This window comes from Erythrolamprus reginae, chromosome Z (genome assembly GCF_031021105.1).
Source record: "Erythrolamprus reginae isolate rEryReg1 chromosome Z, rEryReg1.hap1, whole genome shotgun sequence".
Lineage (NCBI taxonomy): Eukaryota > Metazoa > Chordata > Lepidosauria > Squamata > Dipsadidae > Erythrolamprus > Erythrolamprus reginae.
In genome coordinates, this window is record NC_091963.1 from 26,100,384 (window position 1) to 26,127,663 (window position 27,280).

At 37.2% G+C, this 27,280-nt stretch overlaps 1 protein-coding gene across 1 annotated transcript in view; it reads right to left on the reverse strand.

Annotated features, from left to right (window-relative positions):
* Positions 1-27,280, reverse strand: part of CDK14 (cyclin dependent kinase 14) — a 261,312-nt gene that overhangs the window by 149,197 nt on the left and 84,835 nt on the right. Inside the window, exons 4-6 of the mRNA XM_070729146.1 lie at positions 23,142-23,236; positions 17,978-18,057; positions 5,802-5,896 (exon numbers count right to left, since the gene is read on the reverse strand). Of these exons, the coding sequence (XP_070585247.1) occupies positions 5,802-5,896; positions 17,978-18,057; positions 23,142-23,236 (270 nt within the window). The remainder of the gene's footprint in view (positions 1-5,801; positions 5,897-17,977; positions 18,058-23,141; positions 23,237-27,280) is intronic.

A 27,280-nucleotide genomic window follows, 5' to 3' on the forward strand; every position in this document is an offset into this window, starting at 1 on the left:
ATTGTTCTTATTTGTTATCTTATTGTCAAGTTGAATGATCCCAAGTCCAGATAAATGGGGAGATTTAAGCTAACGTCTGTAAAAATATTTGCAAGAAAATATAATGAAAGACTTTCAAATGAATTAGGCATGGTGCTCAATGGTAGGTCTTCAGGCCAGAAAGTCACTAACTATGACTTGGGAAGAGCAAAGCATGCAGTGAGTAGTCAAGGCATTAATGTTGTGTTTAGAACAAATCCAGTAGGAATCCAAGCTCGGGGAAACAGCAGTTGGTAAAAGCAAGGATCTGTGCAAGGTACATTAGATAACAACAAGGAATGAACCAGGATATGCTGGGTATTATCAAACAGGAGATGGATAGGTTAAATTGACCTTCTTGGATTCAGTAAGTCACATTAGTTAGACCAGTGTTTTTCAACCAGTGTGCCGTGGCACACTAGTGTGCCGCGAGACATGGTCAGGTGTGCCGCGAAGCTCAGAGAGAGAAAGAAAACAAGAGAGGGAAAGAAAGAGAGAGAGAGAGAAAGAGAGAAAGAAAGAGCAAGAGAGAGAGAAAGCAAGCAAGAGAGAGAGAAAACAAGAGAGAAAGAAAGAGAGAGAAAGAAAGCAAGAGAGAGAGAAAGAGAACAATAGAGAAAGAAAGAAAGAGAGAGAGCAAGAGAGAAAGAAAGAAAGAAAGAGAGAGAGAAAGAGGGAGGGAAGGTGGGAGAGAGAAAGACAGAGGGAGGTAGGGAGGGAGAGAGAAAGAGAGCAAAAAAGAGGAAAGAAGGGAGAAAGAAAGAGGGATGGAGAGAGAGAAAAAAAAGAGGGAGGGAGAGAAAGAGGGAGGGAGAAATAGAGCGAAAGGGAAGAAGAGAGATAATTTTTTTGTCCAAACTTTTTTTAGCCGCCCCCCAACTTAATGTGCCCCATGGTTTTGTAAATGTAAAAAATGTGCCGTGGCTCAAAAAAGGTTGAAAATCACTGAGTTAGACAACAGTTATTTCCAATCTCAGGAACTCACTATTTATTCATTTGGGACATGACACCAAAAAACCCTTCATGGGAGTGGCATTTACCATCAGCCAAGCAATGGAAAGCTTCTTGACAGTTAATGGTCATATTATGACTATCCAAATCTGTGGCACGCCCATCAAATCACAGTTGCTCAAGTCTATGCCCCAACAACTGAAGCAACAGATCTTGAAACAGGATTTCAAGATCAGCACAGAAAAAACATGGTTTATATACTAGGTGATTTTAAGCGCAAAGGTTTGCAACCAAGCAGAAAAACACATTACTTAGAGGTTTTGGGCTTGGGGAAAGAAAGAAGCAAGCAATGGTTTGATTAAATTTTGTCATGAAAAATTTATTTTCGTATTGGATTGATCAAAGTATTCGTAATAGTCCGATATAATCATTCAGAATTCTAAGTTTTGCATAACCATTTCTACGCTATCCATTGATATTTTAATATTTTAGTATTTTAATATATCCACATTTTGTAATATTTCCTTGTATTTTTTCCCTTTCTCCATTTATTTTTTATTTTTAACCCAGTCGTAAAATTTTTCCCAATTCTTATAGAATTTCGAATCTTCTTTATTTTTAAGTTTTTGGGTGAGCCTGTCCATTTCTGCACAGTCATAGATTTTTTTGATAATTTCTCTTTCATTTGGTGTATTATCTCTTTTCCAGTTTTGTGCTATTGTGATTCTTGTAGCTGTAATTATATGTTGTATTAGGTACGTGTCTTCTTTTTTATTTTTCAAATCCATTATGCTCAGGAGGAATATTTCTGGTGTAAATGTATTGATAAAAATAAAATAACAACAAAAGCGCGGCAACCATATGCCGCCCAAATTAACAATCTAAACCTTTTTAGAACTATTATAGTTCAGTGGGGGGAGGGGGATGGGAGGAAGATCCAAAAGACTTAAAGGATAATGAACTACAGAGATATATTATTTTAACCATAATAGGTGATGATTTGGATTTGTTTATCAAAATAACTGAATAGAATAATCATATCATACCCGCGAGTATATGTTATCATAATGTTGTTAACTAAGATGCATCTTCCTCCTTTTGTATATAATTTTTTTGTAAATTAATAAAAATTATTTAAAAAAAATAAAATTAAAAAAAAAAAGAAAAATTTATTTTCTGACATGAATAACAAACAGCATAAGTGGCCTTGTTACACTTGGACTTGATCAAATAAACTGCATTGTAATTAGACTATGTCCTGTGCAGACACCAATGATTCAGTTCGGTCCCCACTTCCAGAACATATCGCAGTGCTGAATAAGGTACTGATCATGAATTTTTGGTGGCTAAGATCAGAGTCAAACTATGCAACATCAAAAAGACAGTACCATTAAAGACGTTTATATTACTAAGTATGCAATTGAGGTAAAAAATAGGTTTGAACTGCTGAATGCTGCCAAGATGCTTAGTCAACTATGACTAAGCAGCTTTTTTTCATTTTTCTACTTGCTCCAAATAAATTTGTTTCCAGCCCTAATGGGATGCTAATGATGTTTCCAAGCTCTTTCACTTTTACTCTTTTCAAAGAATGCCTTTTAAAGGCCTATAATGTGCTGAAGCTCAGCAGACTAAGTATGCTAGCCAGATGAATATCTGGTAGGCAGATTTTTTTTTTTCTATTTTCTTCCCAAAAAGCTAAGGTGCCTCTTACACTCCAGTGCATCTTATACCCCGAAAAATATGTTATATATTTTCCATGAAAATTACCAAACAGTCCACTTCAAAATATTTCATTTACTGCAGAGTTCTTTGAAATAAATAAATCCATTAACTTGCAAAAAAAAAAAGAAGTTAGTTCTTTTATCTCTACCAAGCAGTTAAAAGCAAAGTTGTAGTTTGTTTAAAAAAAAATTATGTATTTCTGCACATCATGGAGCCCTTAAGTCAGCTTTCCAAATATAATAAACTAAATTTTATGCAGGTAATGAATATATACCGTATTTTCCGGCGTATAAGACGACTGGGCGTATAAGACGACCCCCTAACTTTTCCAGTTAAAATATAGAATTTGAGATATACTCGCCGTATAAGACTACCCCTCTTCTGTACATCATAGACCTGACTGAGTCTAGGTCTATGATGTACTTGCATTGAGAAAAAAATCATTTCTGAACATGATAACACAATATTTTAATTACTAATGATGAAGATCTTATTGTTAAAATTATGAATGAATTATTTAGAGAGAGAGAGCCAAGTGGGAGCACTCTTCTGTCTATCTCTCCATATGTCTCTGTCTATCTGTCTTGTCTGCCTCTCATATTTCTCCTCACCACAATTAAGTTTATTATTATAACTCATCATAATTTGTCAACACAAAAAGGTGAACCTGGCTATTTTCCTTTCTCCTACCATCTATTCTGCAGGTATCTTTCAGTCTAACATGCAGCATGCTGACACCTATGTGAGAATCTATTATGGAATGAGAATCTGTATGTGATATCATGATATCGCAATCCAAACAGCCCATCCATTTTTTCCTCTTTCCGCACTTTCTGTCTTTATCCTCTTGCAATGTCACTTAAACAGATTTTAACTTGTCGGGTTTAATTAGTGACCCTGCCAATTTTCAGTACTGTGCAGTGTGCTATGATACAGAGCAGGGTGAATAATATGACCCCAGCTTTTAAAGTTATTTTAAAATGTTGCCTAAGAAATATGAAAAGATGATTCTTTTTGGAGGAAAAGTACATTTTCAATGGTTAAACATAAGAACAAATACAAACAGGCAGAAATAAATGCATCCAGTTTAACATTCAATCATTTCCCTGGCTCTTTTTATTGAAATGAACAAGTTCATACATTCAATTTTGCAACCACTAATAATGTTGGTCAAGTAGGTACAAAAATACCTGGGGAAATGATCAAAGTCTTTCTCTCTCCCCCTCTCTCTCCCTCTCTTTCTCTCTTGCTATCTCTCTTTCTCTTACTATCTCTTTCTCTCTCTTTATGTCTCCCCTCTCTCCCTCTCTCTTTCCATCTCTTTCTCTCCCTCTCTCTTTCTCTCTCTCCCTCTCTTGCTATCTCTTTCTTTCCCCCCTCTCTCCCTCTCTCTTTCTCCCTCTCTCCCTCTGTTGCTATCCCTCCTCTCTCTTTCTCTCTCTCCCTCTCTTGCTATCTCTTTCTTTCTTTCCCCCCTCTCTCCCTCTCTCTTTCTCTCTCTCCCTCTGTTGCTATCCCCCTCTTTCTCTCTGTCCCTCTCTTGCTAACCCCCTGTCTCCCTCTCTTGCTATCTCTTTCTCTCCCCCCTCTCTCTTTCTCTCTCCCTCTCTTGCTATCTCTTTCTCTCCCCCTCTCTCCATCTCTCTTTCTCTCTCTCCCTCTCTTGCTATCTCTTTCTTTCTCTTTCTGCCCCCCCTCTCCCTCTCTCTTTCTCTCTCTCCTTCTCTTTCTCCCTCTGTTGCTATCCCCCCTCTCTCTTTCTCTCTGTCCCTCTGTTGCTAACCCCCCCCTCTCCCTCTCTTGCTATCTCTTTCTCTCCCCCCCCTCTCTCCCTCTTTTTTTCTCTCAGCAGCAGCAGCAGGGTGATCAGCTGTGAGGCGGAGCTACGGAACCGAGGCACGGATGGCGGCGGCTAGACATATCGCGTGTGGGCGAGCCTGTGCTTTGCTCAGGCTCGCCCAGCTGGGAGGCGGTGTTCTCGCCCCTCCCAGCTGAAACTGAGGTCCGGCCGGGGCGATTCTTCCCCGGCCAGACAGGCACGCTTGTGCTGCCAAAGGCAGCATGTGGGCGAGCCTGCGCTTTGCGCAGGCTCGCCCAGCTGGGAGGCGGTGTTCTCGCCCCTCCCAGCCATCGCAAATATCGGCGCCACTGTCCTATATCCGGCGTATAAGACGACCCCCCACTTTGGAAAAGATTTTCAGGGGTTAAAAAGTCGTCTTATACGCCGGAAAATACGGTACTATAAAAATGAATACAATTATAAGAATTATACATATCTAAATAGTAGAATGGTGGAGAAGAAAAGGAATAAAAATAGTTGTTACGGCTTTGTCTTATGTATCTAAAAAAAATGAAGACACTATCTGGTATGACAGTATGAAGTTCCCTTTATACTATACAGTGATAACTCATCTTACGAACTTAATTGGTTCCGGGACAAAGTTTGCAAGGTGAAAAGTTTGTAAGACTAAACAATGTTTCCCATAGGAATCAATGGAAAAGCTATTAATGATGCAAGCCCAAAACTCACCCCTTTTGCCAGCCGAAGCCCCCATTTTTGCGCTGCTGGGATTCCCCTGAGGCTCCCCTCCATGGGAAACCCCACCTCTGGATTTCCGTGTTTTTGTGATGCTACGATTTCGCTGAGGCTCCCCTCGCTGGAAAACCCCGCCTCCGGACTTCCATTGCCAGCAAAGCGGCCGTTTTTGTGCTGCTGAGATTCCCCTGCAACATTGCAAAAACACGGAAGTCTGGAGGTGGTGTTTCCCATGGAGGGAAGCCTCAGGGGAATCCCAGCAGTGCAAAAACAGGCGCTTCACTGGCAACAGAAGTCCAGAGGCGGGGCATCCCAGTGGGGCGGCTTGGGTTTGTAAGGTGAAAATAGTTTGGAAGAAGAGGCAAAAAAATCTTAAACCCTGGGTTTGTATCTCGAAAAGTTTGTATGACGAGGGGTTTGTAAGACGAGGTATCACTCTACTTTAAACAATGTCAGCAGTAAGAGATTACTATGCAAATTATCCAGATTTCTTTTATCCAATGGAAGCCATTCTGTTTTAAACTGTTTTTAGCTTAGGTTATAGAATGCCAAAAAAAAATATGTATAGACTTACCACAAACTCAAATACCAGGGTTAACGTCTCCTTTGTATGGATGATATCATGAAGCAGCACAATATTAGTATGTTTCAGACCTTTCAGGAGAGATGCTGAAAGACAAAAGCAAAAACTATGAAAAAAGTATTCAATACTTCGCTCCAAAAATGCTTTTAACACAGCAACATTTTGTATATCTTCTAAAAATTGGAAAGGCAGAAGTTAGTGTAATTTTTTCCCCAGTTATAACAAACAGGAAAAAATGTATTCTTCCTAAATTATATCTTTCAGAAACAAACATATCAAAATAATAAATGTGGCTATAAAACCAATTGGCTGGAGTAAACTATTTACACAATATTTTAATAATGCAGTTTCAAGATAAATTCCTGTTGAAACAACAAAATCATAAAAATATGCACATTTCATAAAAAAATATAATTACAAAAATTACTAATACAAATTAAAACAAGAGAAAAAACAATATAGTAAATTATGTGTGGGTATGTGTGTGAATTCCAATCTTCATGACAAGTATAAATAATTTTAGTAACATATCATCTTGTTTAAAATATAACAAATTACCCTTTCTTCCCATATCCCTTTTATTTATTATTTATTTATTTATTGGATTTGTATGCCGCCCCTCTCCGTAGACTCGTAGACTTTCATCCGTAGACTCCGTAGACTTTTATCAATAAACAAGTCCATAAATCATCATTTCAGTCCTGATATCATCAAAATTACATTAAAGGTCACGAGAAATAACATATCTATTTTAATCTTGATCAAATACATTGTTTATATTCCTTCATTTTTACTTGTAACAATTTCAATCTAATTCATCCAGAACTTGATTTCTTTTCATTTTTCTTTTTATTCTCTCACAAGAGTCTTCAAAAATTTAAAATCATTATTTTGTAAATCCAATATAGGGAAATTATCCAGGACACCCTCTGGGTTTATTGTTTTATATCCCTTTTAATTATTAAAACATCACCAGGTTCTTCTATGTTTGCAGTGTAATATGTTTTTTTGCAAGTGATCCACTTTCAACTCAATCTTGATCTTATCAAGCAGAATTTGTTATTTTTCCATAATATTTTTAATTCATTTTTATTTTTATATAAACAAATCTTTATTTAGTTATAGGACTTTTGTGAAAAACAGGTCATGCTTTAGGTTGTATAAATTTTGTAAATGCAAAACGTTTCACAAACTTTTAAATCTATGGTAAATAGTAAAATTATATTTCATAAATACATTTGCGCACCTTTAGAGAAAAATTATTAATATGAGGAAATGGATGATGAAAAAATGCCACATAAAAGCATTTATGTGATAACAATGATCAAATGGTCAGAATGAATTTAGTTAAAATATATGAATATCTGTTGAAAGAAGTATAATGGTTGTATATAAAATGCCCATTTTACAGAAATTAGAATTGACTAAATGAAGAAAAACATAAAAAATAAATTGTATGCAACAAGAAGAGGTTACAAGAAAATACAGTGTTCCCTCGCTTTTCACGGGGGATGCGTTCCGAGTCCGCCCGCGAAAGTCGAATTTCCGCGAAGTAGAGATGCGGAAGTAAATACACTATTTTTGGCTATGAACTGTATCACAAGCCTTCCCTTAACACTTTAAACCCCTAAATTGCAATTTTCCATTCCCTTAGCAACCACTCAGATTATTACTCAACATGTTTATTTATTAAAGTTTATTAAAAAAAATATTTATTAAAGGCAGACAAAAGTTTGGCGATGACATATGACGTCATCGGGTGGGGAAAACCGTGGTATAGGGAAAAAACCCACAAAGTATTTTTTAATTAATATTTTTGAAAAACCGTGGTATAGACTTTCCGCGAAGTTCGAACCTGCGAAAATCGAGGGAACACTGTATATGAAGTCAAACAAGAAGTGAAAGAATCAGGAATGAAATAGTTAACAAATGAATGTGGATTGAATACAAAAATGTATGTTCAGTCCTACAGAAGAAATGAATGAGGATCAAATCACTAATCAAATATATGAAGTATAAATAAAATAAAAGATCAATAAAGATGTGATGAAATTACTCAGATTCTCAGAAATTTAAAAAAAAACAGACAAGTAAACAAAATACAAATTGAACTTATATACAGATCTAGTAAAAGCATGGTTGATTTGGAAGGAGATACAGATTTGAAACGATGGTATTGGTATAAACTAAATTTACCCATCTTTTCTTTTTCTTAACCTCCTAGCTTTAATTTAATTACTTATTACCAATTATTCTTATTTGCAACTTATTTGTTTATTTCAAAGTTATCAAAATGATAGGGATACAAATGTAGACAATCTGACAACAATAAACACAAAGATATCTGAGTAATTTTAAATGAGTTGTCTGTCAACTAATTAATATTTTGGATAGTTTTAATCCACTTGCTGAAATGAGCTTGCGCCTTTGTCTCTGAACGTCAATCTACAATACATGAAATGCATAGGTATAAGAACAACTAATATAAAATAAGTTATGAAGCAAACTTATTTTTTACTAATGAATGTAAAACAAATTGACATCCTATGGGTTAAAACCAAAATAAATAACTCTGCAATTCATGATAGATAATTGTGGCATATCAAGCAATTTACAATTTTGGAAAGCATGGACATCTAAATAGTTCACTGGCAATCCTCTGTAATGCTCATGCCAGACTACCCTTATTTAGACATTCTTCCTACAAATAAAAATTTAAGGAATTTACAGAATGCAGAGCCTAAAAGAATATGCAGGATGAGATATTTATTTATAGGCAAGAAAACCATTTGTCTTAAAGAAATACCCAATTAGGAGATACAGATCTGTATAGATCTGTATCTATAAAAGCATTTTATAAGTAAGGAAATAAATACATTTCTCCCTTTACAGATTTTAAAAAGCTACGCCTTTGATTCAGTAGTACACAACAAACTACTTCTGAAACTAAAATCCTTTGGCATCTGTGGACCATTACATGATTGAATAACAGCATTCTTGTCTAATAGACAAGTGGTCAAAACAGGAAGTGCCACATCCAATCTTGCTCCTGTCAACAGTGGTGTCCCTCAAGGCAGTGTTTTAGAGACCAACACTTTTCATACTCTACATAAATGATCTTTGTGATAATATTATAAGCAACTGTGTTCTCTCTGCTGATGATGTTAAACTATTTAACACCACCAACAATGCTGCTACCATGTAGCAGAATGATCAAACAACTGGCAACTTCAAATCTCAACCAACAAATTCTCTGCATTACACATTGGCAAAGAAAATACAAAATACAAACTTGGAAGAAGCAAACTTAGAGATGACCCTTGTTCTGTCAAAGACCTTAGAGTACTCATATTCAATTACCTAAATCCTACATAGCTTCTTCTCTGGAAACATTGCACTGCTAACCAGAGCATACAAAACATTTGTTAGACCAATTCTAAATACAGCTCACCTGTTTGGACCCTGCATTGCATATCAGACATTAATACAATCAAGAGAGTCCAGAAACATTTCACAAGAAGAGTCCTTCACTCACAACAAAATACCTTATTTTGTACCAGGTTTGAAATACTGCAATTAGACAATTTACAACTATGTCACCTCCAAACTGATCTAAATGTAGTTCATAAAATTATATACCAAAATGTCCTTCCTGTTAATGACTACTTCATTTTCAATCACAGCAATATGAGCATGTAACTAAATATATGTGGATGAATTATGTTATATTGTAATAATAGAATTCAGAAGATAGAAAATAATGATGATCATATTGGATGATTTTTAACATTAAAAACAGTTATTAATGATAGTGTGAAATATTGATTATAGAAGTTATAGAACTATAGAATGTAAACAAGATATGTGGACTATAATTTATACTTTATAACTTTTTATAAGTTTATAGAAAGTTATAAACTAGATTGATATAAATAGAGAGGGCACGATGGCTCTACTGGGGTCACAGTGATTTATATTATATTGGGGTATGAGATTTTTATTTGATTTATTGCCCCATAAAATGGAGCAGGTTTTATTTATGATTCCAATGGCTTTACAGCACGATGATTCCACTGGGTTTACAGCACGATGATTCCACTGGGTTTACAGTGATATAATTCCACTGGGTTTACAGTGATTTTTTTTTTTTTGGAATAGGGTACGATGATTCCACTGGGTTTGCAGTGATATAATTAGAGCAGGGCATAATGATTCCACTGTGCATACAGTGATAAATGGGGTGTGATGATTTAATTGACTTTAGAGTGAAAAGAGATACATGAAAGATAAGGGGAAAGGGTCTTGTTTTTCCTTCTCTTTCCTCTTTTCGTTTTTTCTTTCTTTTTCTTCTTTTCTTCTTTTTCTTTATTTTTTATTTACTTACTAAAAGGAATTATTATTAATTGTGCTAATTGGGACATATGTGACAAACTATTTGGATTTTCCTCCCCTTTTGAATTGATATACTAGATCCCTGTAACAGATAAAATTTAGGGTTTAAATGATATGATTGGGAATTCTGGTTTCTTTCTTTTCTTTTTTTAAAGGGCGATTACAATAAAAGTAGTGGTAAGAAATATACATGAAATTAAGGATATACAGTGCTACCTCTACTTAAGAACTTAATTTGTTCTGTGACCAGGTTCTTAAGTAGAAAGGTTTGTAAGTAGAAGCAATTTTTCCCATAGGAATCAATGTAAAAGCAAATAATGAATGCAAACCCATTAGGAAAGAAATAAAAACTTGGAATTCGGGTGGGAGGAGGAGGAGGAGGACAGTCACTGCTGAAGTAAGAAGGTGAGGTGAGGGGAATCAAAAAAATCCAAAACTTTAAGGCTTAAAAAAAAAAAAGAGGGACTTTGAGGCGGCAAGGAGACAAACCTCCTACTCCTCTGACCGAAAAGTGGCTGCTGCTGCTGCTATCTACTTCCTCTTCCTTCCTTCCCATGCTGAAAGGCTTCCCTTTCCTCTCGCTTGCTTGATTTGTAGCCAGCGCTTTTCCTTCACTGTGGTGACTCCTTGGATTGGCTGAAGCCGAGTTGATCCGACCGGAGCGAAGCGCCTCCTTTTACCTTTCCGCATCTAGACGCTCCGGGAGGCAACCTTACGCTGGGTGTATGCGAGAGAGTCACCACAGCAAAGTGGTTTATTCCCTCTCCAAGCGCCCAGAGAAAGGAAAACACGATGGCTTAAATGATTAGATGTAATTAAAAAAGAAGCAGCCTAAAAAAAACTTTATTAGTTAATAGCTTTTTAAATACATATAATTTAATATAATATAATTTTGAATAATTATTTTTTGTCCAGATGTCAAATGTAAATGAGGTAGCATTTGATGGATTATGAATACCAAATTCAAAATTTAATAATTGTATTGTATTTTAAGATTGATAGTATATTATTTTGCATATGTGATTGGAGTGAAAAAATAAAAAATATTATTTCCCAAAAAAGATATAAACTAAATGTAAACCACTCTAAACCTCACTTCAGAAAATACAATTTCAACAACAGAGTGATCAATGCCTGGAATGCACTATCTGCCTCTCTGGTTTCTTCTCAAAAACCCAAATCTTTAACCTTAGATTGTATACAATTGATCTCTCCCTGTTTTTAAGAGGTCTGTAAGGCGCATACATAAGCGCACCATTGTGCCTACCGTCTCTGTACTACTGTCCTATTGTCTTCTTTTATCGTTACTTTTTATTTATGTTATATTTATACAAACTACTACTATCCTATACATGTTTGACAAATAAATAAATAAAATAAGTATTGTTTCATTAATTAGTTCAAAATGTATATGATAAACAATTTATTCCACACATTTTAAAAGAGCCATTACAGTGGTACCTCGAGATACGAGTTTAATTCGTTCCGGACCTGGGCTCTTAAGTCGAGCAGCTCTTATCTCGAACGACTTTTCCCCATAGGAATTAATGTAAATAATTTTAATTGGTTCCAGCCCTCAAAAAACTCACAAAGTTAGTCTAAATTATGCAGAAAGACATGTTTTTAATGAAGAAATGTACATGTACATATAAATGAATAATGAAGTTTCTTTCACTTAACTTGTAAACTTTCTTAAACTTTTAAATTTACATATGTTCAACTTCTCTGCCACCCAATCCTGTAGGACAGAGGTCCCCAACCCTTTTTGCACCAGGGACCGGCTTTAAGCGATCAAGAGAGGAATGGGTGAATGAATGGACGGAGGGTGGGAAGGAAGGAAGGAAAGAGGGAAGGGACAGGAACAGAGGAAGGAAGCAAGGAAACTTATGAAAGGGGAGAGTAAGAGAGGAATGAGTGAAGGGAGGGAGGGAGGGAAGAAGGTGGGAAGGAGAAAGAAAAGAAGAAATAGAGGAAGGGAAGGTAAAAGAGAGAAAGAAAAAGAGCAAGAAAGAAAGAAAGAAAGAAAGAAAGAAAGAAAGAAAGAAAGAAAGAAAGAAAGAAAGAAAGAAAGAAAGAAAGAAAGAGGGGGAAGGGACAGGAACAGAGGAAGGAAGCAAGGAAACTTATGAAAGGGGAGAGTAAGAGAGGAATGAGTGAAGGGAGGGAGGGAGGGAGGGAAGAAGGTGGGAAGGAGAAAGAAAAGAAGAAATAGAGGAAGGGAAGGTAAAAGAGAGAAAGAAAAAGAGCAAGAAAGAAAGCTGCAAGCACCCCCCCGAGCCCCCCAGGCCGGCTGCAACCTTTTAAAACACGCGCGCCGCTTCGCAGCTGTCTCCTGAAGCCGAACGCGGAAGTTAGCGTTTGGCTTCAGGAGACAGCTCCTTGGCGCTTGTATCTCGAATTTGGGCTTGTAAGTAGAACAAAAATATCTCTCCCCTCCCAGCTCTTATCTCGAGTTGCTCTTAAGTAGAGCAGCTCTTATGTCGGGGTTCCACTGTATAAGTAATGATGAATAAAATATGTTTACAAGTGGCACTAGAAATCAATATTTCATTTCTGCACAGAAATGTAGCTAAGTTATTTGAAATTGCCAATTGTTTCTATTGATTTAGTTGTATAAATATATTTTGTTATTACATGCATGTCCCTAAAAATCTCAGCAATTTAATAATGTAAGATAGAAATAAACCAGGAGATACGATTATGTTATAAACTAAATAAACATAACTAGCACATCGGTGTTGTTGAAAACTGGCAGTTATGAGTTAATGTGAAAATGTGAAATAAGAACTCATGCTAAGAATTTTATTAGCAAGCTTGTTATATAATACTAATTTAACATGTTTTTTTTTACTTGCAGCAAATGCAAAGTAAACAGATGGCTGTTTTAATTTAATTCCCCAATGAGTTTTGAGCAAGCATCCTAGCATATGATGCAATAGTCTAAAATTAAAATAAATTCTTTTCTGATTTGCTTGTATTTAAGTTTATTACATTTGATATACTCCTCATTCCAATGTCATACTATTTCAGCAGTTAAAATGTAATGGTTGAGAAATGGAAAGAAGTACATAGCAAGTTTAATTCTTCCTACTGAGCATCAGTAATTGTTCTTTTCAACAATCAATAAAAATAAAACAAAATAATAATTAAAAACTTGCCAAAAAAGCATATTGAGTAGCTGAAAAAAATAATGGGAATTAAATCTACAAAAAAAACCCTAGAATTACTCATAAAAAATTACTAAATGAACAAAATGAACTTAAATCAAGGGAAGTTTTAGCAGAAGAAGGGTTAAATATTGACTGGTGTCCATTTTCAATTGCAGAATAAATATAAAGCAGACTTGGTAAGATCTGATTTCCAATTGACTTATCAAGAAATAGATAAAATCCTAATAGGCCAGGAAGAAAAAACGATTTTGTGACTGTATACCTGCATGCTTAAAAATAAAATGAAGGCAGAGAGGGTAAAGGATGTAATGGTTATCTGGGCCCAAAACATAGGTCGCTAAATTTGATTTGGACGATTGAGAAAATCTATGGAATTACAATCTTAAATTAACAAAATATTCAGCCTAAAATCTGTATAAAATATTTTATCGTTGGCACCTCACTCCAGTAAGATTACCAAAAATTTACCCAGGGATTTCTTCTACATGCTGGAAATGTAAAATGGAGCTAGGAACATATTTCCACATATGGTGGACATGTGCAGAGGCTGGGACCTACTGGAAAAAAATTCAGAAATGAACAAGAGACATTACACAAATTGACCTTAAATTGAGACCAGAATATTTCTATCAGGTATGATTGACCCCAAAATAAATAAAGGTAACAGATACTTGATTATACATCTGATTACAACAGTGAGAATTTGTTATGCCCAAGATTGGAAGAAAGACACCGTGGCCACCAACGTACACATCAAAAGCAAAATAATGGAATTGGCAGAAATGAATAGATTAACTATGCGAATAAAAGAGAAAGAAGATTCGGCCTTTTATAAAATATGGGACAAATGGTACAATTGGCTGAAAAAAACTAAAAAATAAATAGTGAAAGAAAAAAAAAGATCAAGAAGAAAAATAAATAACGTAAACACATCACATTGAGGAGACTTTAAGGAAACGACAAGGAAAAACATCTTAGTTATATTAGAACAGGAAAATATGAACCAAATGATAGTTTTTCAGTGAAAAGTAAGCTATATTAATTTGATTTAGAATGAATCTTATTTGTTACTAATACTTAACTCTTTGTTACTAATACAACTTACAATTATTAATTAATAACATATTACTGCAAGGAATAGAGTTAAAATAAAAGGGTATATATGTTATCAATATAAAAATCTGCAAACAATTTAGAAATGTATAAATTAAAACAACTAAGTAAAGCGAGAGTAAGTTCATCTCCCTTGTTTTTAAAGTCGTGTGGTTTTATTCTTGTATGTAACTCATATTTGTATATAAAATATTATTTTTCTAATAAAAATAAATAAATAAATAGTATATATTAGATGTTCTATGGAATTTGTATCTCTTTGAGGTGAGGAGAGGCCAGGCACCTTAACCCTAACTCAAACCTTTGATGTGAGTGATGTCACGTTGACCACACTTGCTATAGTTCATAAATCCTTAAGTAATTGAATAAATAAAAATCAATGTTCTAATAAACTATCTTAACGGCAATATTCTAGTCATTTAAAAATATTCATTTATTTATTATTAAATATACAGGCTACCCAATTCCCCATGACTCTAAACAGATTACAATTAAACATAAAAAATAAAAACGTGCATGTCACAAAGGGAGAGATCTGAAAATTAATTGCCCAATTAATAAGGACCAATTTACAAATAAAGTTCCAAGATAGACATATATAAATCTTTATGACATGTTAGCCTCGCTCTCATAGAAATACCAGCAACACACTTCTCTTTCCTTTTTTCATAGGAAAAACCAGGGAAAAATGGATTAAGATGAAGGGGGGGGAGTGAAAATTAGGTAAAGGCCAAAAAAATAGATTTAACAAAATAAAGTTAACCATTTTTTCCTTTTTCCTTTATTGAACTCTAAAGAAATTGTCTGAAATCTAACAAAAGTTTGTTTTTATAATATTATATAACTATTGTTATAATTTACTGGAAACAAAAAGAAACTGTATTTAATCAGCAGGACTGACATCAACTGAAAAACAAATTGGGAGATAGGAATTCAATTCTAATCTAAACACAAAACCTATTGTCAGAACTTTATAGTACCAAATTGAAGTTAAAATAATCATCCATAAATATAAGCTTTGAATAATTGGTATTAATAGTGAATAATATTAAAGAAAAAGTTATGGCTACAGGAACAGCACAAGAATTTCAAACATAATCTTTGTTTTGAAATATATCTGTGTATACTCAAAATACTAAATGTCTCTCTTTCATCTTTTTTTTTGTTGATAGAGCAAATAGCAGATGGCAACTTACACATGGACATGTTTATTTAATACTAGTCTACCTATCAGCGTGAGAACTGATTCTCACAGCAGACAAAAATCATGAAAACTTTCATGTTCTTTGTTTGGGTATTCTGAATTTAATCCTGAATCAGAAAGGCAAAGAATGTACTTGCCTAGTTAAGGTTAGTGAATTAACTGCAGCCGCTCTGAGTCTTCAGAGAGAGGCGGCATACAAATCTAATAAATAAATCATTCCTGAAGGTGTTAGATCTTCTAGTGTGAAACATATCCCTGTTTAGATTATTGCAATGTGTGTCTTTATATATCTATAAACCATTGGCTGTCAAAACATAAACAGGTGTTTTCTATGAGTACATAAGTACAAAAATTCTATGAGTCCTTAAAAAAACCCATGTCCTCCTTCTGGACCATAAATATCTCTTTAATTGCCAACTTGTAATTTTTAAAACTGATCCCTGCAAGGTAACACTTCTGATGAAAAGAAAATAGCGGTACTTTGAATACCCAATATGTCATTTTAGCAGTGGAAATTAACGTATTTTTTGAAGTATAACACGCACCTCCCCCCCCCCAAAGGTGGAAATGTTAGTGTGTCTTGTATACCAAATACAAGGTCTTTTCACCTCCCAACGCTCCGCCCTCCCGCGTCCCATTTTTATGAACAATGGGCCCTTTTTTACAAAAATGGGATGCAGGTAGGGTTTGTGAAACTTGCATAATGCTCCTGGGGGCTGTGAAAAGACAAAAACACCTCAATTTTTGTGAAAAAATGGACAGAAAACAGGCTATTTTTTTGCAAAAATGGGATGTAGGAGGGTTTAGGAGCCCTACAGAGTGCCCCTAAGGTGCCAGAAGAAGGTAAAAATGCCTGTTCTTGGGGAAAAAAATTGGCCCAATTTTTGTAAAAAAAATGGGCACGCAGAGGGTTTGGGAGGCATCCAGAGTGCTCCTGGGGGGGCAAGGTGCTTATTTTCCTTACTTACCTCTTTGAAATCTTGGTGCATCTTATAAACTGGTGCGTCTTATAGTCCAGAAAATATAGTGGTTAATTTTTGATTTATTGAAATTAATAAATTAGTTTAGTGAAAACCTAGTCTGACCAGATTTGGAAATTCTCTTTAATTATAACTTTAGTTTGTCAATGTATTTTATAGATCAATCCATATTACCTAGCATGGATCTACAAAACAGTCCAGTTTCCCCCCACTTTGATACTCTTCAATGTATTGGACATAAGCTCAGAAAAATCATAGTGGTATAGCCAACATTAAATAACTGATTAATCTTGGATGGAGCCAATCACTTCTTATTACACCCTCCATCACATACCATTTTAAAGCTTAGCTCCTCCTTTAATGCAAGCCACATTTCTTTCCTTATGTCTAGTAGCATGGGATAATAATTTAGATCATGCTGATCACATTGTTTATTTTTTAAAAAGACTCAAATACTTATTACAGTGTTCCCTCGCTTTTCGCGGGGGATGCGTTCCGAAACCGCCCGCAAAAGTCGAATTTCCGCGAAATAGAGATGCGAAAATAAATACACTATTTTTGGCTATGAACAGTATCACAAGCCTTCCCTTAACACTTTAAACCCCATAATTGCAATTTTCCATTCCCTCAGCAACCATTCAGATTATTACTCAGCAAGTTTATTTATTAAAGTTTATTTTAAAAAGTACTTATTAAAGGCAGACGAAAGTTTGGCGATGACATATGATGTCATCGGGTGGGAAAAACCGTGGTATAGGGAAAAAACCCCGCAAAGTATTTTTTAATTAATATTTTTGAAAAACTGTGGTATAGACTTTTCGCGAAGTTCGAACCCGCGAAAATCGAGGGAACACTGTATTTCCCATTATGCTTTAAAATGTTTTCTTCAGTATACTTTTCAGTGACTTTAATTAATAAAAAACCCATCATCCTTGAAACACTGCCAATTTAAAATTATTCTGGATTTGGATACTACTTCTCAGCAGCAGTTTTGTGAACAGAATATTCTTAATGTGAACTCCCACTGGCATTTTTACACCTCCACAATTGCATACATGCTGTCATATATACCTGATACAAGTTCCTATCTAAGCCATCCACCGAAAACAGATTCTTTTTTATTTTATAATAACTCCCACGCATTAGAGTGGTTTTGATTTTTAAGTAGCAACCCAACTTTTCCAAGGATTGAAACTATATATTTTGAGAAACATAAAGGCTCTCCAGAGTCAACAAGAAGTTGAAAAGATGTCTACTGTGATTTCAAAAAATAAGAGAGATAAAATTGAGAGCCAATAAAAAGCATACCTTCTCTGATAGCTGTAAATGGAGTACCCTCTTCTTCCTGAAGTCTTATTACTTTCAGTGCTACTAGCTTTCCATTTACTCTGGAATGAAAAGACCAAAATACAATTATCTCAGCACTTCAGTAGACTTTTCTATTCACAGCACATAGAGCTTCTTATGATTAAAACTCTGTTACCCTTTACAAAAACAGCACATTATAATTTTTAAACCATTTTTTAAAAAATGCAGTCTTGGATATTTATTCAAATTATACTGTGACATTTTATTTGATGATTTAAACTTAAATGGACATTTATCACTTGTTCCCAACCAAAATAGAGATAGTCTACATAGGCTTTTATTGGCCTCAGTAAGCTGTCTCTCCAAACTACTGAATTAAAATGAAACAGATGTAGGAATTATAGTTGTTTTGTTTGCACAATTAAACTAAGGCTCATGGTTCATCCTGACCGAGTTTAAAATGGCAACATCCATCAAAGTCCATTATTTATAATTTTTTTTCATTTGCTGGGAACAGAACAAACCTGCTTACTTCTTTTATATTCGGTAATGTTTCAGAACATATTTTTTCTGGGTTGTTTTTGTACCTTGCACTTAATGTTACACTGTTTTCAAAAAATGCCCGGTCTGGCCATTATGTTGCTTTTATACTTTTTTGTACTTTTAAATTACTCTTTGGTAAATAAGGCAAAATCAAAAGGATATTTTTATTTGTATTCATAATAATTTATATTGCTTCACGTCATTTACCTATGCTGTATGCCTATGTGTTATTACCTATCTATATACCAGCCGGGAAGAGAAAATTGGGATCTTATGAGAAATGCTCCCTCTAATTTTTTTTCGGTGTGGGCGGAAAAGTATAGTCTCTGAGTGGCAGTCCCTTCGGGACTGGGCAACATAGAAGTATGTATGTATGTGTGTGTGTGTGTGTGTGTGTGTGTGTGTGTGTGTATACACATATATACATACATGCATATAAATAAATAAACAAATAAACAAGAAAAAAATTCCTTTCTTTTTTATTAAAAGAAATTAATAATAAAACAAAACCAAAATCTGTTACTATTATTACTATCTTCTCCTCTTTTTCCATCCCTGTCTCCTCCCCCCCTTGTTTGTGTGTGTGTGTGTGTGTGAACTCTTGAACCATTTCCAATAACAGGTGAGGGCTATTGGAAATGGTTCAAGAGTTCACACACACAAACACACACACACACACACACACAAGGCTGGGGGTTTTTTTCTCTGTTATTATTTGGGTGCTTTTTACCATATGCTTTAAATCAAGAGTCATTTCTCTCTTTCTCTCTCCCCCTCTTGCTCTCTCTCTCTTTTTCTCACTTTCTCTCTCCCTCTCTTTCTATCTCGCTCTCTCTGTAGCTCTCCCTCTTTCTCTTTTGCTCTCTCACTCTTTCTCTCTTGTTTTCTTTCTCTCTCTCTATTGCTTTCTTTCTCTCTCACTCTTTCTTTCTATCTCTCTTGCTTTCTTTCTCTCTTGTTCTCTCTCTTGCTATCTCTCTCCCCCCCTTTTTCTCTCTCTCTCTTTCTCACTTACTTTCTCTCTCCCTCTCTCTTTCCATCTTGCTCTGTCTGTTGCTCTCTCTCTGTGTGTGTCGGCGAAGGGGCAGCGAGAGGGGCGGGGCGGGCATTCCCGAAACGCGCGGAGAAAACCCTCTCGCAGCCCCCTGGCTGGGGGCGCAGATGAGGAGGAGAAGCCGCAGCTGCCACCGCCGCGGGAGAAGTCGCGCCCCAAGGCAGGAGGCGGAGAAAGCCGGAGAGGGGGCGGATCGGGCGGTGGGCAGCGGCAAGAGGCCAGGGGCACAAGGGGGCCGGAGGCACTGTGGGGAGGCAGGGGCAGCCGCGGCTCCACAGCTGGCAGGGGGATGGGGAGCGCGCGCAGCGCCTCCGCACTTTCATCGCTCCCCGCCCCCAACTCCAAGGCCCAGCTCCTTGCACACCCTTGGAAAACGGTGCGCGGGGAGGTATTTTGGAGCGCACACAGCTTACAGGGAACAGTGCTTATGAGTTTAAAAGTTATGGATAAACCCTGAGTATCCAGAAGTACATCAGTAAAATGGTACCCAAAATTGTGTTGGTGGGAGAATGGCTAGGGAAGCAACAGACATGGGAAGAAGATCAAGAAGAGACAGTGTGACGGCAAGATGGGATGTACAATGAACAGATAGCTGAGATACCAGATACCGGGAAATCATATCAATGGCTGGAAAGTGTTGGATTTCTATGTTATTTATGTTTTTCAAGTGATTTTCTTCACTTCATACAGCAGAGTCTCTGCATAGCAAAATCATGATTCAATGTATATTGGGTACAAATACAATGACTCCAATATAAAACGTATGCTTTTATATTTACACAAATAAACAACTTGAGATATAACTATATTTCTCTATACATCTGCTCTCTATGATGCAGATTCACCAACAGTCAGCATACGAATCCCAAGAATTCTATCTTCCAATTGCCACAACTGACCACATGTCAGTATGCAAATTAGCTTTCTCTCAACATTCCATCCCCTTTTTTCATGCTATATGCTAACAGAAAGGGCTAGACTGAAAGAAGCAATGATGATAGGGGGTCAAGAACAAGCACTAAGCACCAGATCCATAGAAGTAGGAGTTTATCATACTAGCAAGACCCAAGGTACGAACCACATAGAGAACTCTCAGAGACATTTCAATATATAGTGGCAGGAACAGCATACAAGCAAAGGCACAACCAAGTAGCTGGCACTCTACACAGGAACTTCACTTTAGCTAACTAAAAAAAAACCTTTTAAACATATTTCAATCTAAGAACCATCTCCAAGTTATTAGGTACATTAAAATTATAATTTCAACCAGTTATGCCTTTTTAGAATGTGTGTGTAACATATTTTTGCTGAATTTGAAAATGATATATATATATGTTTTCGTAGATTTTCACGAGTACAGGTATGGCGGTCTTGGCATATTCGGTTTTCTTCCCATGTAGGATTCAGAAATTTCTGGCGACGTTTCGACGAGGTCCTACTTGTTATCTTCAGGCTGGTGCTTCTGTCCCTGTTCTAGGGCGAATATAGCGAGACCGGAGCTGCCTTCCCTCTATAAATATTGGCGGCTGGGTGTGGTTTGATGGCTCAGCAATTGCCTGCTGTGTAGAAACTTCCTGGTGAGTCAGTGGGGTAACACCTGGGGTCGTTGATGTAACTGAGGTATGCTAATTAGTTAATGATTGTGGACTAGGGGTGATATCCTGAGTAGTTGGAGCTTGCAGGCTACTTAATTGTTTTACAATGTGTGTTCTGAGTCTGGTTTAAGTTTGTGTGGCTGGGATACATTTGTTAATGAGGGCTGGTAGGCAGGAGGTATCATCACGGTTGCTCATATTTTGGGCATACAAAAACATATATATAAGATTTTGATGTCAGGTTGTTCTGAGCCTAGAAACATACACCGTAGTAGATTCAATTGAGGCAAACTATACTGCTCAAAAAAATAAAGGGAACACTCAAATAACACATCCTAGATCTGAATGAATGAAATATTCTCATTGAATACTTCGTTCTGTACAAAGCTGAATGTGCACAACAGTGTGTGAAATTGATTGTCAATCAGTGTTGCTTCCTAAGTGAGCGGTTTGATTTCACAGAAGTGTGATTTACTTGGAGTTATATTGTTTTATTTATTTGTTTGCTATTTATTTCTTTTGTCAAGTACATATTGGTGATATGCAAAGATAAAATAATATTCATGATAGTAGTAAAAAAGAAACATTAGTACAGGGACGGAAGGCATGCTGGTGCACTTATACATGCCCCTTACTGACCGCTTAGAAATTGGGAGAGGCCAACAGTAGATAGTTTAAAGGTAAAGTATATTGTGTTGTTTTTAAGTGTTCCATTTATTCTTTTGAGCAGTGTATTATAGTGATGATTTGACAACTTTAATTTATCAACAAAACCAATTTGCTTAATTAGTGAAATTAACATGTTCTGCAGATAGAAAAATAAAATTTAACAGAACATAAGAAAATCTGTTCTACAAGAAAGAATTAGATCAGTTAGTTTTAAATTTAAATTGGATTTCAGATGTTTTTATTGTCTTTTATATGATGTGAGCTGGTTCGAGTCCTCAGAGAGGGCGGCATATAAATCCGATAGATAGATAGATGGATGGATGGATGGATGGATGGATGGATGGATGGATGGACGGACAGACGGACAAGATAGATAGATAGATAGATAGATAGATAGATAGATAGATAGATAGATAGATAGATAGATAGATGATAGATAGATAGATGATAGATAGATAGATAGATAGATAGATAGATGATAGATAGATGATAGATAGATAGATAGATAGATAGATAGATAGATAGATAGATAGATAGATAGATAGATAGATAGATAGATAGATATTAACATGTTCTGCAGATAGAAAAATAAAATTTAACAGAACATAAGAAAATCTGTACTACAAGAAAGAATTAGATCAGTTAGTTTTAAATTTAAATTGGATTTCAGATGTTTTTATTGTCTTTTATATGATCTAAGCTGGTCCGAGTCCTCAGAGATGGCGGCATATAAATCCGATAGATGGGTGGGTGGGTAGGTAGGTAGGTAGGTGGGTGGGTGGGTGGGTGGGTGGGTGGATGGATGGATGGATGGATGGATGGATGGATGGATGGATGGATGGATGGATGGTAGGTAGGTAGGTAGATAAGACAGATAGATAGACAGACAGACAGACAGACGAGGATAGGTAGGTAGGTAGACAGACAGACAGACAGACAGACAGACAGACAGACAGATAGGAGAAATTTTCAAAAGAAATCAACTGCAGATAACGGGCTTGAAACCTACGGACTAAAAAAGTATATGGATACAAAACATACAAGGCCAAAGCAGATAGAAGAGGGGTATTTGAAGGCATAGATGCAAAATATTGATAATAATTGTGCAAATTATCACTGGCCCTAGATTTAAGCCCATTCAATATACCTGAATTCCAACATGAAAATTTACTTTAATATTGTGCTGCCTCTGATAAACACCATTATAAATATTTTTATTAAAATGTTACCTTAATATCTACATTAAAATTACTTTTTAAAAAAATGACAAAATCTTAAATGTGAATGTTACAAACATACTTACTTGCTTTTTCCTTTGTACACTGTAGCATATGAACCTTCACCCAGTTTTTCCAGTTTTTCATAAGAATCGGCTTTTCCAAATTTGGGACTTGTTGGCTGCAAGACATTGAAAAAGTATATCAATGTTTATGCACTCTTCTTAACTGTATCCAACCAACCATGAAGGCCAAATACTATTACTGAATCTAATAAGATTATACCTGTGATATTTGATTATTTAACACACATATTCAGCATTATTCAACAAACATGTTATTTGATCAGTAATTCTGTATCAGCTGAATTTGGACTTTCAAAAAGCTTAATTCATAGAACAAAATCTGTTGTGTATTAGTCCAGAGGTCCCCAACCGCTGGTCCGTGGACCAGGACCGGGCCGTTGGGGTTTTTCAGCCGGTCCGCGGCGCCAGGGCCCCCTCGGCCTTTCCACGCTGCCCACCGCCGCCCAATCTGCCCCCTCTGCTCCTCCGCCACCTCCTGCCTTTCACCGCAGCTCCTGCCGTACCCGGAACGCACGCCCTGCCCACCTCACCTTTGCCGAGAGCACTTTCGTCCCGGGCTCTCAGCAAGGGGGTTGCAGGAGAGGCGGGGCCGGCGAAGGTGATATTCAATGTCGGGGGCGCTCGGATAGAAAGAGAGAGAGAGAGTGAGAGATGCTCAGTGAGCCTTTCTTTGAAGTTGCCTTTCTTTCTCTTTCTTGCTTTCTTTCTTGCTCTTTTTCTTTCTCTCTTTTACCTTCCCTTCCTCTATTTCTTCTTTTCTTTCTCCTTCCTACCTTCTTCCCTCCCTCCCTCCCTTCAGTCCTTCCTCTCTTACTCTCCCCTTTCATAAGTTTCCTTGCTTCCTTCCTCTATTCCTGTCCCTTCCCCCTTTCTTTCTTTCTTTCTTTCCTTCCTTCCTTCCTTCCTTTCCTCCCTCCATTTCTTGCTTTCCTTTTCCTTCCTCCCTTCTTTCCTCCCTCATTCCCTTCTTTCACTCCTTCCTCTCTTACTCTCCCCTTTCACACCTTTCCTTGCTTCTTTGCACCCTTCTTCTGTTCCTGTCCCTTCCCTCTTTCCTTCCTTCCTTCCCACCCTCCGTCCATTCATTCACCCATTCCTCTCTTGATCGCCCCTTTTACGGCGCCGCTGACAGCTAGCTCCCCCCCCCCCACCGGGCCATGGAAAACTGGTCTAGCTTAAAGCCGGTCCCTGGTGCAAAAAAGGTTGGGGACCTCTGTATTAGTCAATGCCACCAAAATAAATGAAATATAGTATCTTGGACTCAGGAAATCTCAAACTTTAAGGCGTCCGTATAAGGAATGCAACTGAATTATCTTAATACTTATTTTCATTTTATACTCATCATACGTACGTGTGTGTGTGTGTGTGTGTGTGTGTGTGTAATTGTAAAATTATTTAGTGGAATAACTCAATAAATAAAATCTCACAGATATAAGCATATTGCTTTATTTAATGTTGTTGCTTATAGTTCGTCAAATGTACTGAAATGTAACTCAACATATAACATCATACTATAGCTCCTCCTTAGTTACCACTTGGCATTCATTCCAAGTATGTAAGCCATGTATAACAAAAAAGGTAAAGATTTTAATACCTGTGAGAGAGTTCCTCCTCTACCAAGTTCCTGATCATCCCTCTGGATATTCACCGGTCCCTAAACTGGTGGAGCTTAGTGGCGATTGACCAGGGTTGCGTCTTTTGAGTACCCAACCGAGTGGTCATTACTACGGATGCTAGCTTGTTTGGGTGGGGGCCCACACTCTCAGAGCATCAGCATTCAGGGGAGATGGCCGCCAGCAGAAACCAAGTGTACTACCAATTGGGTGGAACTCAGGGTGATATATCTGGCCCTGAAACATTTCCGACATCTGATCTCCAGGAAGCACATTCTAGTGCTTCACAGATAATGTGGTGGAAAAAACCCAGACGCAGGGAAGAACCTGCTCTTGCTAGGGTGGAAAACTCGCTAATGCTATCTTCTCTCTCTTGGGACAAGGAGATCCTACATTCTAGAGAATGACTCCCAGGTGGAGCAGGATGGTAGAGGGATCTAGGTAGAGGGATCTAACCTGGCTTTTGTCCAGATTAATAGAAAACCCGTGGTGTTGCAGCTTTTGCATGGTTATCTGGAGATGGCTAAGTGCTAGCTGTTTAGATAGAGCCTGGATTAGAATATCATCCAAATAACATTGGATATGCATGGGTAAGGCCACTGCCACCAGCACCTTTGTAAAGACACGAGGTGTGCAGAACAGGCCGAAGGAAGTGCTGGAAGTGTACTGGAAATGCCCATTTACATAGGAGAACCTAAGGTACTGCTGATGGAGTGGATGAATCAGTATGTAAAGGTAGCCTTCCGTAAGGTTTATCAAGGCGAGGAAGTACCCCTGGAGAACACATCCAAGAATGGCTTGGAGGGAATGCATTTTGAACTGTTGGTATTTTACATAACGGTTCAAACACTTTAGGTCTAGAGTTGTCCTCCATTGAATCAAAGTTGTGGGAACCAGAAATAAAATGGAATAGAACCCCTGCCCAATCTGATGTTGAGGCACCTGTTGGATAGCTTGAATGTCCAACAGGTGCTGAAGCAGAGAGTCCATAAGTTATTTCTTTGAAGAATCTCGGGAAACTGGACACCAAAACCTCGAGGTAAGGGAAATTCCAGGGAGACACAGGGAGGGAGACACAAGACACAGTCTCCCTGACCCATCTGTCCTGGGTTATGTCCTCCCAACTGGAGGCAAAGATGGCCAGACAACTTCTCTTACTGCATGTTGGTTGTATCCTCAAACCTTTCCTGTAATGCTGCTAACGAAAAGGCCTATGTCCCCCAACTCCACTGTGTGATCCCTATATAGGTCAGCCACCCATTTTGCCATTTCGCCCTCCAACACAGTTGCCACAGCCAGCACCGTAGCCCACTGGGAGTTATATAGGTGACTGTAGCTATCAATATGGTTGACCACTTAACTCATGCACAGACCAACTCTATCTGGATTGTAATCAAGCATGCTACTGGGCCTGTTTAGTAGAAGTCCACCCAACCGTGGACCAGACCTGAAGCACTTGGGCCAGCCTGTGATGTAACAAAATGAGGGAAAGGAGGCCTGGGGTAGTGTGCCATATACATTGATACATCATGGTTTCAGCAGTTTGCCTCCAAATGATTGTATCAAGAGCCTGAAAGCCAGTAGGTCCAAACATCTCTTTTATAAAATCCATTGTCTGTTATACAATCCAATGCCTATAGTTGTTGAGTAGCTCCACTCGTCTTCAGATATCTTCATTCTCTCCACTGAGTGAAGTGGCTTTTAGTTGGTGTCAGCAATGCAGGGAGGTTCCCATATGTAGGAAGAGCCATAGAACCCTGCCACCAACCTCCAGCAAGTCCCTCTTGTATTCATCTGTCCTGAAGAGCATCAGCTCCAACATCCCCATCCAAGTCCTTGGACATTGGTTCCAACAAGGTTAGTATTTTCTTAGGTGTCACATCAGGGCCCACAGACAATGAAGGTAACCCCTCCAGAGCAGGCTCAGGTGGCACTACTGACTACTCAATCCTTCTGCCATTACCTCAAACTCTTCATTAGGAAGTAGGCTGCTGGAAATCTGTCAAGTTCCAGAAAGTCATCGGAACAAAAGTTTGACACAAACATCTATACACAAAGTCTTTTAATTCTCCAATTCCTGGTGCTCACCAACAATGTTCATTGTTTGTCAACAGCAATAACCCACCTATTAATCTATAGCACACACCCCACCCCATGACTCCACCTCTCCCGGCATCGCTTAACTCAAACCACAATTGCACAGCTTCTCAGCACTTCACCGCATGCGCTAGCCAGCTAGGTGTCCCTAACGCCACAAGCATCTCAGGCTTTATAGAAAGTTCATTGGCTGGCAAATGTCAGGAGGTTCCCCCTTATCTGAATGTTAACAACACAAGGCTCCCTCCACATGAATGGCTCAATTTTGTTTTCCACAAATTTACATTTATTTTAATGAAAGGTAGTTTCAAAAATTTACTATTCAGAGTCCTAAACTCCTTTATTTAATACCCTAGAACATTCGGTAACCAAAACCTTTTCTTACTTTTTGCTATTTATTAGATTAAAACCAATTACTCGGGGTTTCCA